The sequence below is a fragment of the Nelumbo nucifera genome, chromosome 8, assembly GCF_055504915.1.
Source record: "Nelumbo nucifera cultivar China Antique chromosome 8, China Antique-T2T, whole genome shotgun sequence".
NCBI classification, from domain to species: Eukaryota; Viridiplantae; Streptophyta; class Magnoliopsida; order Proteales; family Nelumbonaceae; genus Nelumbo; species Nelumbo nucifera.
In genome coordinates, this window is record NC_142656.1 from 30,301,573 (window position 1) to 30,315,362 (window position 13,790).

Below are 13,790 nucleotides of genomic sequence, written 5' to 3' on the forward strand. Positions count from 1 at the left end.
CCAGTGTTTCATGAAAGAACCAAGCACATCGAAGTTGATTGTCATTTTGTGAGAGAGAAGGTGCTGAATGGGGTGATAGAAACTGCATATGTTAGTACGGGAAACCAGTGGGCTGACTTGTTTACAAAAGGTTTGAGTCGGGGGAGAGTGGACTACATATGTAACAAGCTAGGATTATATGATATATATTCACCAGCTTGAGGGGGAGTGTTAGTGGTGTTAGTGAAGGGGTATTTCAGTCTTTGTACTTGTTGAGAATGTTGATGTGTACTGTTATGTTAGTTCGAGTGCCTCTTACTTAAAGGAGGGCACTCAAGTCTTTTCCAATAGGTTAATAATATAATAACAGGTCTGGCCGAATCTAGGGATTAACTTTTTCTCTAATTCGAACCAGCCTTTCTCTCTTTCCTCTCTTTTCTCTCTTCTTCTTTCCTCTCCTACTTCTTGTTGTTTACTTTACTTTACAGTCAATGAACAAGACAGAATTCTAGGGCAGGTCAAACTTCAACAATAATAAAAGATCAAATTTTCCTTCTCACATTATGTTTCCTGATTTTTGGGAACTGATTTATATTCCAACTGAAAATGGCTACAAATACTCCATATCCCTTGTTGATGACTTCTTTCAATATACTTGGTTTTACCCTATGCACTCACATAGGGTAACTTGAATCTCTGTCTGAAATTGGGTGTAAACCATACTTTGAAAATCATTCACAATTTTTGAGAGTTCTTCTCATGAGTGTAGAGTAAACCCGAGTATATCGAGAGAAGTCATCAATAAAAGCGAAAATATTTATAGCCATTTTTAGTTAGAATATTAATCGATTACCAGGCATAAGAAAACACAAGTGAAAAAGAAAATTTGATATTTTATTACATAAAGAAAATGAAGTTCTATAATGCTTGCTTAGTTGATACACTTGACACTTAAAATCACTGACTGGCGAAGACTTGAACAAATCTAGAAACAAGTACTTTAAGGATTTAAAAAGGCATATCACCCAAAGTATGGTAACACAAAATGACTCGACTCTTACTTGACTGATTCAAAGCTCTTGAGACTACAAGGCTAGATTTATTCTCCAACACATATAAAACCATCAGCCATGTTCCCTCTATCAATTATCCTCCTGGAGGACAAATCCTAAAAAACACAATAGTGGGGAAGAAAGGTTACTAAACAATTCAAGGCATGTGTAATACTGCTAATGGACAACAAGTAAATGGGAAACTTTGGAAAATATAAAACATTTAATAATGAAAGATCAAAAGGCAAAGATATAGATCCTTGACCACCAATGAAAAAGGATTCATTAGCTAACCTAACTTTATCTTTGCTAGAAAGAAGGGTGTAGGAAGGAAAAAAGGTTGACTTACCAATCATATGGTCGGTAACATCGGAATCAATTATCAACAGGGATTCCAGGGTATCAATAGCAACATGGAAACCAAAGGCAAATTTAACTGAAGAGGCAAACGATGTAGAAGGGGTGGATCAAAATCTACCTATAGGATAGCTCTACTACTATATTGTTCCAAATGGTCATGGAGGGAGTTGATAATATCCTTCTTTAGATCAGAACCAGAGGGGGGGAATTCTGAGAAGAACTCATAGTAGAGATACCGCTTTGAGGCTCATGAGATGCAAGCTTGGCTGATTTCTTGCTTAGATTCTTGCTCAATTCTAGGTCTAGTTTGGATTCTTGCTCATGAGATACCCCTCAGATTAGAACCTGAGGGGGGCAAGCTGAACTTCTAGTTTGGATTCTTGCTCTATTCTTATGCTGGTTTTTGCTTAGTTCTTGTTCCCACTTTCTTATGCAATTCCCAACATGTCTCACAAGTGTGCCTGAATTTTTGACAGTTAGTACACCGTAGTTTATCTTTATCATCTACCATTTTCCGATTTTCCCCTTTTTGATGAACCGGTGTTACCTCTCACATTTGATTTTCCCCCTTCTTGAATGGTGATTTGGAGGACGAAGTCTACATTGAGTGCTTGGTTTAGTAAATTCTACTAAGGGCAGTGAATAGAAAGTCTGTAAATTGAAGAAATCCTTATATAGGCTAAAACAATCATCGAGGGCTTGGTTTAGCAGATTCTACCAAGAAATGCAATAAATGGGATTTAAGTAGTGTCAATCCGATGACACACTCTTTTCCAAGAAGGAACAAGGGAAAACAACAGCCTTGATTGTTTATACTGATGAAATTGTAATCATTGGTGACTAGGTTTTGGAGATAAAGGTTGAAGAACTTTCTAGCTATAGAGTTTGAAGTGAAGGATCAAGGACCATTGTGTTCCTTGGAATTGAAGTTACCTGCTCCCAATAGGGTATCTTGATTTCTCAAAGGAAGTACATTGTGCATCCCGTGAAAGACACAGGAAAACTGAAAGAATGGTAGGATCCATCTAATGGACGCCAAAAAGGTTGCGGAAGGTGGGCGAATTTCAAAAAATTTCCTACCTTCTCCCAACTGGAATCACATTCCCTAAATTTAGAATACAATATTCAAGGATCCTGCTTGAACCATAATCGAACCAGATCTGAACCAAAAGCAAAAGGAAGGAATATACCTGATCCTGAGAAGCAATATCTCCCAAAGTTGGTGTTCACGCCCAAAGAAGAAACCAAGATCCGCTCCTGCTGAAGATGACACAGCTGTGGGTGGAACGGAACCAGCAGGGTGCGTCCTACACACTGGATCCTTCGCAAGAATCCTCTGGAAACTCTGAACACCGAACCTTTTTCAGTCTTTCCTGCAAGACTGATGTCAAGAACTGATTTCTTGACTTCCTATTGCTGCAAGGATCAAATCTTGCAAGAGGGAATGGCGGCGGCTAGAGGAGAACTCCTAGGACGAAGATGGCTGAACTGCTTCTCTCCTCTCTAGAGTATTATGAGATCTAATCTCTATTCGTAGGATGTTTTTCTCTTAGGGTTTCTCCTCCTTTCTTCTTGATTAAGAAACCTCCTAATTAAGAGTTATCCCAATCCAAATCAGTATTTGGATAGGGGATTATCTTAATCCTATCTGCAGATTAAGTTAGCTTACTCCTGATCTTATCAGGAGGTTACCAGATTCAAATCTAATTTGAATTTGGTCTCCTAGAGTGGATAAGGTTAAAGGCCCAATCCTTTTACTAACATTAATCTCAGATTGGCCCCACAAATGGGTGAACATATCAGCCCAACTCGAAATGGGCTTTTGGCCCATTTAGTGTTCAGTGTTTAACTAGTTGGGCTTCTTTGTATGGCGTGGGACCCAAGCATTGATCTACACACCAGCCACATGGGTTTGGCCCAGCCTTTATTACAAGGCCCAACCGAATTCACAGAAAAAAAACTCAGTGAACCCCTGAGCCCATCACATGGACCCTACGGGCCCAACACTTACATTAAGTGGTCCCTAGGCCAAGCCATCTTATAAAAACCCAGGGACTGTGGGCAGGTGCAAGATTAGCCCATCAGGTACTATGCTAAATGGTCTTACACTTAACCTCTCAGCCCTTAATGATCAAGCACTGCCCGACAAGAGAGGACCTCTCCCTCGGCTGCAAGGAACAATGCCGCACTCTCTACTCACATGGATCCCGGGATTTAAAACCATTTGCAAACATTTCGAAACCGTACATATACATATATATTAATTTTGCAAAACAAATTTCCAACGATTGAAATCAACTGCCGGCAGTTTGGTTTCCATCAGAGAGAGTGCCTTTCCCGATCATTACCCTTGTCCGACAAAGGGGCTGATCCTGTCACTATGATCACCCACTCAGATGAATTCTTGGACTGTCCCAACATACCCAGGTTTTGATCCCCGCTAAGGATCTCACTGATTGGCATATCAAAGACAGCCCGATCCAACACCTAGTGAAGTGTCATAATCGGGTCTAGGGGTCAGGTGTAACTTTCCAGTTTTGCCCATCTGTCTCCAAGGTCCAGGGCAATACTGGAAATCTGGTCCGGTTCAAGGATTCAAGTAATCCCATACTGCATGTGCCTTGGGTCTTACCCTGGTGGCCGAGACAGGCCATCCCAACAGTTGGTGGCACACCAGTATCAGCCTTGCCAGGATAAATCTCCCCAGACTTATCCAATGGCTGTGAACATTTAAAACTAACACGAGTCTCTATAAGTGTCCAGTTTTAGGGTCTTACACAGAATTATACCAAACAACATGAATCAAACATGCACTTTAATTATTTCCACTAAATAACAAAAGTACATCAAATCGGATTGAACCTAAGGGCATATAAAACTGTCTAACAAAAACTTGGAGCCAAATCAACTGATACTCCCATACATATGAATCACAAACATGGAGATTGTGATGGTGAGCCCTTGAATGACCAAAACAAAAACCAAATACTTGTGGGTAGACTTTTCTATTTATCTATGCCTAGGCCTGACATTGCATATGTTGTGGGAGTTCTCAATCAATTCATGCATGGCTCCCAAGGCAGCCCACTTTGAAGCTGTAGACAGGGTGCTTAGATATCTGAAGAAATTCCCAAGGACAGGCCTTCTTTTTAAGAAGCATGGTCACATGTGAGTTGATTGGGTCAGCTTTAGGGATAGCATGGACTTTGTTAGCCTCTGGTATTTTTCTCTTGTGCTTCTTACTTCAAAGCTCTAATCCAACCATTGGATCAATTAGGGTAGCTTTCTTTAGTAAAGGAAGTTTGGTGCAAACCTATTCCTCTGAAGGTTGGGAGTTCGTGCTAGGAAGTTTAGTAAAGGAAGTTTGGTGCAATCCTAGAAAGAATCAACACTTGTGATCTCATTCAGAGAAAGAGACCTTATAGTTATTTGTCTCCTCACTAGGTTTGTTCTTTACAAGGCTAAGGGTGACACTAGTTACCATTTACTAATTTCCTGCTCTTTCTAATCACGTTTGTTAATAGTGTTTATCTTTGTTTGGGTGCAGATGATTAGGGTTGCTGCATGTTGGACTATTTGGGAAGAAAGGAACGGGAGAGTCTTTTTCAGAGAGAGAAAAAAGTCTTTTCAATGTTTTGGAGGTGATTCAGATTAGAGTAGTGTAATGGCAAAAGTCTTTGGATCTGTTTAAAGATTTCTCAATGGTTGATTTGTTTAGAAATTGGAAGGAAATTGCAAGTTCAGCTCCAACTGTAGACACTTCTCTACCTAATTGGTCTCCTACTCCCAGTTGGTTTTTCAAATTAAATTTCGATGGAAGCGGTAGGGGTAATCCAAGTCCATCAGGGTGTGGAAGATTCTGATTTTATAGATGCTGATCTTTTTCCCCCTTTTCTGAATTATTGCTTTGGACTTAAGCAATCGCCTAGAGTGGTTTGAAAGATTGTGCAAGGTAATGAAAACTGTGAGGTGCCGTTAAAGCAGTGCTGATCATACACTATTTTATAGAAAAAGTGGAGTGAAATAATCAGCATTGATTGTATACGTGGATGAAAGACTGGATGAATTAATGAAGGAAAAGTATGGATTGATGAGTGAAACTATGAATGTATGAATTAATGCATGTATGAATGAATGCATGCATGAATGCATGAATGCAATGATGGATGCATGCATGAACATGAGAACGAATACAAGAATAATGAATGAATGAGTGGTAGAATGCAGATGCATGAATGCACAACGGAATGAATAAATGCTTGATTGAATGAATGAATTAATGTGAATGAATTGAGGAATGACTCAATGTAGAAATGAATGAATCAATTAGCTAAGAAGGAAGGAAGGAAAGAACCACCCATCCGGAAAGGAAAGAGCAGCCTTCTAATCAAGCTACAGTTTCTTCTCGTCAGTCAAAGGTGAGGGCGCACGACGAGGTAAGAGTAGATCCTTCATCTCCAATCATCTCTATTTCTCCTTCTTGGACATCTCTACTTTCTGTCAAATCCTAAAACAAAGGAAGCTCAGAGATTGAAGACGAAGGTGTAAGCAAGACAGTCGATGTTTCAAGGGTAAGGAGGTCTAGATCAAAAGTAAGAAGTGGAGGAGAAGAGCGAGGAGGATAAGATGAGAAAGAGTGAAATCAAGGAGGGGAAACAAGGGGGGAGACAAGATTTAATCAAGAAGAAAGTGATGGTAAAGAAGATAGAAGAGAATCACCACCGGGGAGGAGGAAAGTGGATATAGACAAGTTGTTAGAAAGACAGGTAGAGGTTGGCAAGACATTGGGGGTTTATTCTTCCTGGGAGGAGAAGAGGTGGTGGGAAAGGCTATAGAACAGTACGAGTGGAACAGAAGGGAAAAGCAAGAGAAAATGGTAAATAACGGAGAATATCAAGAAAGGGGGAGGAGGAGGTGAAGGGAAGATAGTAGGAGTGTAGGACCACTGAAGTGGAATAGAAAGGCTGTTGAAGAGGGGGAGGGGAGAATCAGAAGATGAAGTTATTATCTAGGAATGTGAGAGGGTTGAGAGTGGGAGGAGAGAGGTGGTTATAAATACTATGAGAAAACACAGTCCTGACATTGTTTCGTTACAAGAAACCAAATTTGATTCTTTTGATCTGAGGATGAAGAATGAGATACGAGGATCCAACAACGGAGAGTGGGCAAAGCTGGATGTGTTCTTCCTAGGACCATAACAAGGGCTCAGCCCTTATGTTCTTTTTTATCAGCAAAAAAACTTTCATTAATGATTGAGAAATTAAGTTACAGTAAATAAAGATTGCAGAGGAACAGACTGCAATCTCCATTAATTAGTTACAATTCTTCCCAATACAATGAAGATCTATTTGCCCCTTGTTTTGCTAGGGTATCCGCCATCCCATTTGCATCCCGTTTGACCCAACCAAATTGAGAGTTGAACTTCCTTGCAAGTGTGTCAATTTCACTAAATATAAATTTGAGCTTCCAAGGTACTGATCCCAAGAGATGACCAATAGTATGTCTCCTATTTCTAAGTCTATTGTTCCTATCTGCTCAGCAATCTTTAGACCTTGAAGTAGGGCTGGAGATTCAGCCTGTATTGAGTTACCAATACCTATTGGTCCTGAATACAGTGTCACCACCACACCTAGATGATTTCTAAGCACACCCCCTATGCCTGCCGTTCCTGGGTTGCCAAGAGAACTCCCATCGAAGTTCAGTTTTAATTTGTTTAGTGCTGGTGGCTTCCATTCCATGCTTACAAGTACTTTGGGTACATCCGTTTGTGCTACTTCAGCCCAATTTCTTAGTATCTCATTTGTGGAGTAGTTTCTAAATATCTCCATGGTCTGCACCATGGCTTCAATAACTTCCTCCTTTGTTTTTCTCTTTCCAAAAAAGATTCTTAGGTTTCTTTCCTCCCATATAGTCCATACTGTAGCTGAAATTACTGCATTCCATAAGCACTTTCCTCTTTTCTTCTGTTGACATAGGAAAGTGGGGCTAAATAAACTTACCACATCCAGTGGGGGAACCCATTTGCATCCAAAGAGAGAACAAACAACATTCCAAATACCAGAAAAAAAAGAGCAAGATAAAAGTAAGTGGGTTAGGGTTCCACCACATCCCAAACAAAGGACACACACATGAGGAGAGAGGCAATTGTTTGGCCTCCTTTTTTGTAGCACATCACAAGTGTTTACCTTCCCTAGGAACACTTCCCAACAAAATGCTTGTACTTTTGGAGGGATCAGTTTAGACCAAATTTCTCTCACTGGGGTTCACCCCCATACGATCAATGTGAGTGAGAAAACTGAAGAAAGATGCACAGGAAAATAAACCATCAGAAGTTGGGGACCAAACTCTACAATCAGCTATAGATTGGTCCAAGTAGACCTTCTCAAGTGTTGAAATCAAAAGCACAAGAGACTCAAACTCATTTTCCCTCAACCCTCTTCTGAAATCAAAATCCCAAGAGATCCCTGAATCTGAAAGCACACCCAGCCTAGCAACATGTTTGTTTTTATGGTTTGATAAGGAGTAGAGGTCTGGGAACTTGAACAAACCTGAATTGCTCAGAAATTTTTTCTCCTAGTCATTGTGTTTTGCAGGATCTGGATTCAAAGAGGACGATTGGGAGTGATCGTGAAGTGAATGGGATCTACCTCCTGGATGTGCTACCCAATCATCAGGGTCATCATGTTAACAGGGATAGTGAGTCGGGGTCTATGAGTCAGATTATGCTTTGGCATAACCAATTGGATCATTTGTCTTTTTCTTCTTTGAGTTTCTTATTTCCAAAGCTTTTTAAGTCTGTTAATTTGTCTAGTCTAGAGTGTGAAGGTTGTCAGCTTGGAAAACATTGTAGACATTCCTTTAAAGCTAGTAATAAAAGATGTTCGTTTGCTTTCGATGTTATTCATTCTGATGCGTGGGGACCATACCAAGTTCCTTCTATGGGTGGCTATCGATATTTTATTTTATTTGTGGATGATTTTTCTCGATATTCTTGGATTTACTTAATGAGATATTGAGATGAGGTACTATCCTTGGTTCGTCAATTTCATCAAATGGTGCTAACACAGTTTGGGAAATGAATAAAGGTGTTCAAATAAGATAATGCCAGGGAATATTTTGAAAAGAAACTTGCTTCGTATCTGTTAGAGTATGGAGTTGTTCATCAGAGCAGTTGTTCTTACGGCCCATAGTAGAATGGTGTTGCGGAGAGGAAGAACAAACACATTGTTGAAATTGCAAGAAGCAAGATGATCACATCTACTGTTCTAGTTCGGTTTTGGGGTAATGCAGTTCTCACAACATTTTTTCTAATTAATGGGGTGCCATCTCGTATACTTGGATTCAACACCCCATTCAGTCTCCTTTTTCTTGAGGGGGAGGATGTTCCACATTCCTCAAAGAATGTTTGGGTGTGTTTGCTTTGCACATATTCTTGGTCCTCACCGCTCAAAATCCAAAGGCAAAGAAGTGTGTCTTCCTTGCACATGCAGAAAATTAGAAAGGATACTGTTGCTATGATCCAGTCTCTAGGAGTCAATATGTTACTATGGATGTCACTTTTTTTGAGTCCACATCCTTCTTCTTGAAGGATCCTTCTCAGGGGGAGTGTTTTGGGGAAGTGAGTGAGTAGTATCCTCTTCCAGTTCTAGTTCCTGTGTCCACTCCTGTGTCTGATCCTCCTATGTCACCTACCTTACCACCTCCCTTGCGTCCTGCTTCTCTATGTTACTTACGATAGAGACTTCACAGGGAGGTTGATTCCATTGCAACAGAACTCACATCGCTTCCTGTCAGTTCCTTGGAGACTCCAGATTCAGCTGACACGGATTCAGGTATCCCTCTTGATCCCTCTACTATTTCAGTTCCCAATGATTCTACTAATCCCATTACAGATAACCTGGACCTTCCTTTTGCTCTCAGAAAAAGGAAGAGAAAGTGTACTGCTCATTGTATTTCACAGTACCTATCCTACAGTGGACTTTCTCCTTCTTATTGTGCTTTCCTTTCTTCTCTTGACTCTGTGCTATACCCAAGGGTGTTTGTGAGGCTCTCTCCAAACCTGAGTAAAAGATAGCCATGCAGGAAGAAATGGAAGCCTTAATTAAGAATCAGACAAGGAAAATTGTGGATCTACCAGAGGGCAAGGAAACTGTTGGATGCAAATGGGTTTACATAGTCAAATGTAGATGGAAGTATAGGAAGGTATAAGGCCAGACTGGTTGCAAAAGGGTACACACAGAACTATGGCATTGATTACTTAGAGACCTTTGCACCAGTTGCAAAGATGACTTCTATTCGGATACTTCTCTCTCTTGCTGCCACATACTCTTGGCCCCTATTTCAACATGATGTAAAAGATGCTTTCCTAAATGGAGATTTGCAAGAAGAAAGGTATATGGATCTCCCTGCTGGTTTCTATAGTGATGCTAAAAAGGGGAAGGTATGCAGACTTAAGAAGTCACTTTATGGTTTGAAGCAGTCTCCCAGAGCATGGTTTGACAGGTTTAGGAAGGCCTTGATTGCTTTTGGCTACACTCAGACTCAATTCGATCATACCTTGTTTGTGAAGCAGAGGGAATCCCTAGTGTCAATCCTAATTGTTTATGTAGATGATATTGTTCTCACAGAAAATGACCTAAGTGAGATTGACAGTTTGAAAAAAAATCTACACAGGGAATTTGAAATTACGGATCTTGGGGAGCTTAGGTACTTCTTGGGCATTGAAGTTGCAAGATCAAAACATGAAATCTTTATTTCTTAGAGGAAGTGTGTTCTGGATCTTCTACAAGAAACAGAGAAGCTTGGAACAAAGTTTGCAAGTACTCCTATTGATCAAAATCACAGAGTTAATGCATCAGAAGGTGAGTTGGTAAAGGACACTGGGAGATATCAGAGACTTGTGGGGCATTTGCTAAATTTGTGTATGACAAGACTAGATATTTCCTATGTAGTGAGTGTGGGGAGTCAATACATGCATGCCCCGCGAGTCCAACATTGGGACGCTATTGACAGAATTCTTGCTTACCTAAAGGGACACCCAGGCAGAAGCATACAATTTGCTGACCATGGACAGTTAAAGCTAGAGGCTTATATAGATGATGATTGAGTAGGATGTCTTGATGACAAGAGATCTACTTCAGGAGTTTGCACTCTTATTGGGGGTAAACTTGTCAAAAGTAAGAAACAGAGAGTGGTTGCAAGATCAAGTGTCGAAGCTGAATACAGGGCCATGGCACATGGAGTTTCAGAACTTCTCTGGATCTGATCCTTGTTAGGAGAGATTGGTGAAGAGGCAAAAGAACCTATGATGTTGTACTGTGATAATTAGGGAGCAATTAACATTGCCCATAACCCAGTTTAGCATGACAGGACAAAGCACCTTGAAGTTGATAAACATTTTGTACGAGAAAGGGTGACTTTAGGAGAAGTTTGTCTTCCATACATTGCTTTTATATCACCTTTACCAGAGATGGGGGCAAGGGACCCGTCGGCAAGGGATATTTTCTCTTTCCCAGAGAGGAGGTGATATGAGCAAAACAGGTTAGATAGGCTGGTCATATGGTCTGATGCACCGGAATCAATAATCCAAGGGATTTTATGATTACCTGAAGCTGAAGCATGATTCGCAGAAGCACGAGTACCTGAGTGAGCAAAAGCCGATGAAGATGATGTACTGTTGGAAGGGTGAGTTGAAGAAACCGTAGCTTCCAGGTGATTTAGGAGCCTCCCATACTTCTCAAAATCCAGCTTCATTGCAGCCAACTGCTCAATAGTTGATTTTTCTTCGCATTCTTTACTTCCCCCTTCAGGCACTGTAGCAACATTAGCAGTCTTGGATTTTCCCACCTGACTGCCCTTCTTAGGGTTATTATTGTTCTTAAATCTATCAGGAAGAAGTTCAGGATGAAGCTTCCAGCAGGTGTCCTTTGTATGTCGTGGTTTCTTGCAATATTCATACAACTGCTCGCTTTTCTCAGTAGGGCCCTTCGGTTTCATTCCCGCATGTGCAAAATGTTCTGTAGATGGACTCTGCAATTGCACCTGCCACCTACTCTCCTCACTACTTATCATAGCATATGCCTGTGAAAGAGTAACCTCATCCCTGGCCAAAATGTTCTGTCTGATAATATCAAACTCAGGGTTGAGTCCAGTGAGAAACTCAAACACCCTATTTCTCTCCACTAGCTTTCTATACATTTCAGCATCCTTTTTACTCTCCCATACCACTGTTTCCATAACATCAATTTCCTGCCATATGGACTTTAGTATAGAGTAGTAGATTGCCATACTCTTCTCCCCCTGTCTCAGGTTCTTCACATCACTTTTCAATTTGTATGCTCTGGCTACATTCAGTTTCTGTGAATAGGTCTCAGTTACACTGTCCCATATCTCCTTAGCCGAAGACATTTCAATTTGTATGCTCTGGCTACATTCAGTTTTTGTGAATAGGTCTCAGTTACACTGTCCCATATCTCCTTAGCCGAAGACATCCAGAGATAGTGTGGGCTATATGAGGTTGCATAGAGTTGACTAACCATCCTATAACAGTATAGTTCACTTGCATCCATCTTTCAAATTCAGGGTTTGTCTCTTCTGGTTTCACCTTGCTGCCTGTGAGATACCCGAGTTTTCCTCTACTACAAACATAGATTTTTATAGACTGGGCCCAACCAAGATAGTTCGTCCCATCTAGCTTAATTGTGGTAACACCCGTCAAAACGGAATCTACTGGAGCAGGTCCAGAAGTTGGCACCTGCTTGAACTCACTTCCGTATGTCTCCATTAATCAAACGAAAATCAAACAAAAAATTTTGACTATGTAAACTTCCTTGAAATCAACCATAACTTGGGTGCTTGAAAAACTAGAGTTTTGCTCCGTCCAGCAGATGGGCGGGAGAGAGAAGACACTACTGCACCTACCAGAGTAACCCAAACTCTTCCAAACCCGAACAGCCCTCCTTTAGCAGTCACAAGACACCTTCCAAGCATAGAGCGCCACACCCAAGCTTCACCTTTCCTGGTAACTCGAAAATCTCCAGTCGGCTAGGGTTTTGGGCAGCAGCAAAACAGCATCACTTCTTAGCAAAATCTGGCCAGAACTAAACTCTCCAAACCCTTCTACCAAATAGGCAAGTGATTCTCTATACTATAGAGAACCTATCTCTCCATACACTCTCTTGATTTTAGAGTGTACAGGAACAAAGAAAAAGAAGAAAGAGGAACTGAACATGCTCTGATACCAAGATGTAAATCAGTCCTCTAATATCAAGATTAAATTTAGTGATTAGCATAATAGAACAGATCTGAATAACTATATAAGAGAGGAAGATGGCGAAGAGAAGAGGCAAGAGAAGAAGAAGTCGAATTAATCACCCTTCTCCTCTAACCCTATTTTTTATTAATCTCTAAAAAATTGATGATGACAACTATACCCTTAAGTGGGCGGCCAGCATGGCAGTTACATAAAGAAGGTAAAATAAGAACAAATAACAGGCCCATTAAGTGAGGCCCATCAACATAAGATAAAAGATAAAATAAAGGATATCACATGAGAGTTAGGGCCCATTTGGCCCAGTCTCTTTACAGTCTCCCTTACACGAATGCTCCTTGGGCTTGACTAATGATGGAGGGTAACACTACTTCAATCCTCAAAGATAACACTTTAGCCAGGACTTTGTAAATGCTAATCACCAAGCTGATCGGCCTAAAATCTTTAGGATTGTTTGCTTCTTTCTTCTTAGGGATTAGAGCTATGAAAGTAGCATTAACTCCAAACCACCACAGTTTTTACTCCTAGTAACCACCTCCCAACTTACTCTATGATCCTGCTTCTCCTCTCCCGACTCCCAAAGGAAATCTTTCATCATCTTCTATAACCTACTAGAAACCTTTACTAGGATTTTGAACACTGACAGGAAATAAAGGGGTAAATTTTCTAGAGTGGCCTTAATCAGTGTAGTCCTCCCACCAAGTGAAAGGTAATTCTTTTTCCAGGAGACAAGTCTCTTTTCAAATCTTTCCATCACCGGGTTCCAGAAGCTCTCTCTTGGGCTTATCACCTAATGGTAACCCTAGATAATTCAATGGCTAGCCTGAGACTTCTCACCCTATCACTTCTGCACTCTCCCTCCAAATTCAACCCACTACACAACTTTTCCCAAAGTTCACCTTCAAGTTTGAAATTTGCTCAAAGAGTCACCAATTTCATGTTCTTGAAGAACCTCACATTACCTCCTTCACAGAATAGAATTGTGTCATCAGCAAACTATAAATGGCTAAGAGGGGTTTCCTCCCTTCCAACTCTCCAACCTCTAATGAGGCCCCTAGAGTCTACTCTATGAATTAAATTTCCCAAAACATAAGCAATTAGTGTGAACAAGAAAGGATATAGGGGGTCCC

At 40.7% G+C, this 13,790-nt stretch overlaps 1 protein-coding gene across 1 annotated transcript; it reads left to right on the top strand.

Annotated features, from left to right (window-relative positions):
- The first annotated feature begins 9,675 nt into the window (after positions 1-9,675).
- On the top strand, positions 9,676-10,497 carry LOC148789815 (uncharacterized). The gene is made up of 3 exons (XM_088893780.1): positions 9,676-9,831; positions 10,153-10,252; positions 10,343-10,497. Exons 1-3 carry the CDS (start codon positions 9,676-9,678, stop codon positions 10,495-10,497), a joined length of 411 nt encoding a protein of 136 aa, XP_088749906.1.
- The last annotated feature ends 3,293 nt before the right edge of the window (positions 10,498-13,790 follow it).

What these genes read in the sequence shown, in the direction of transcription:
- LOC148789815 (XM_088893780.1), top strand. Translation starts at nt 9,676, where the DNA reads ATGACTTCTATTCGGATACTTCTCTCTCTTGCTGCCACATACTCTTGG. An exon ending in GTGATGCTAAAAAGGGGAAG is followed by an intron (nt 9,832 to 10,152) that starts GTATGCAGACTT and finishes TTTATTTCTTAG; the next exon opens with AGGAAGTGTGTTCTGGATCT. An exon ending in CAGAGTTAATGCATCAGAAG is followed by an intron (nt 10,253 to 10,342) that starts GTGAGTTGGTAA and finishes TTTCCTATGTAG; the next exon opens with TGAGTGTGGGGAGTCAATAC.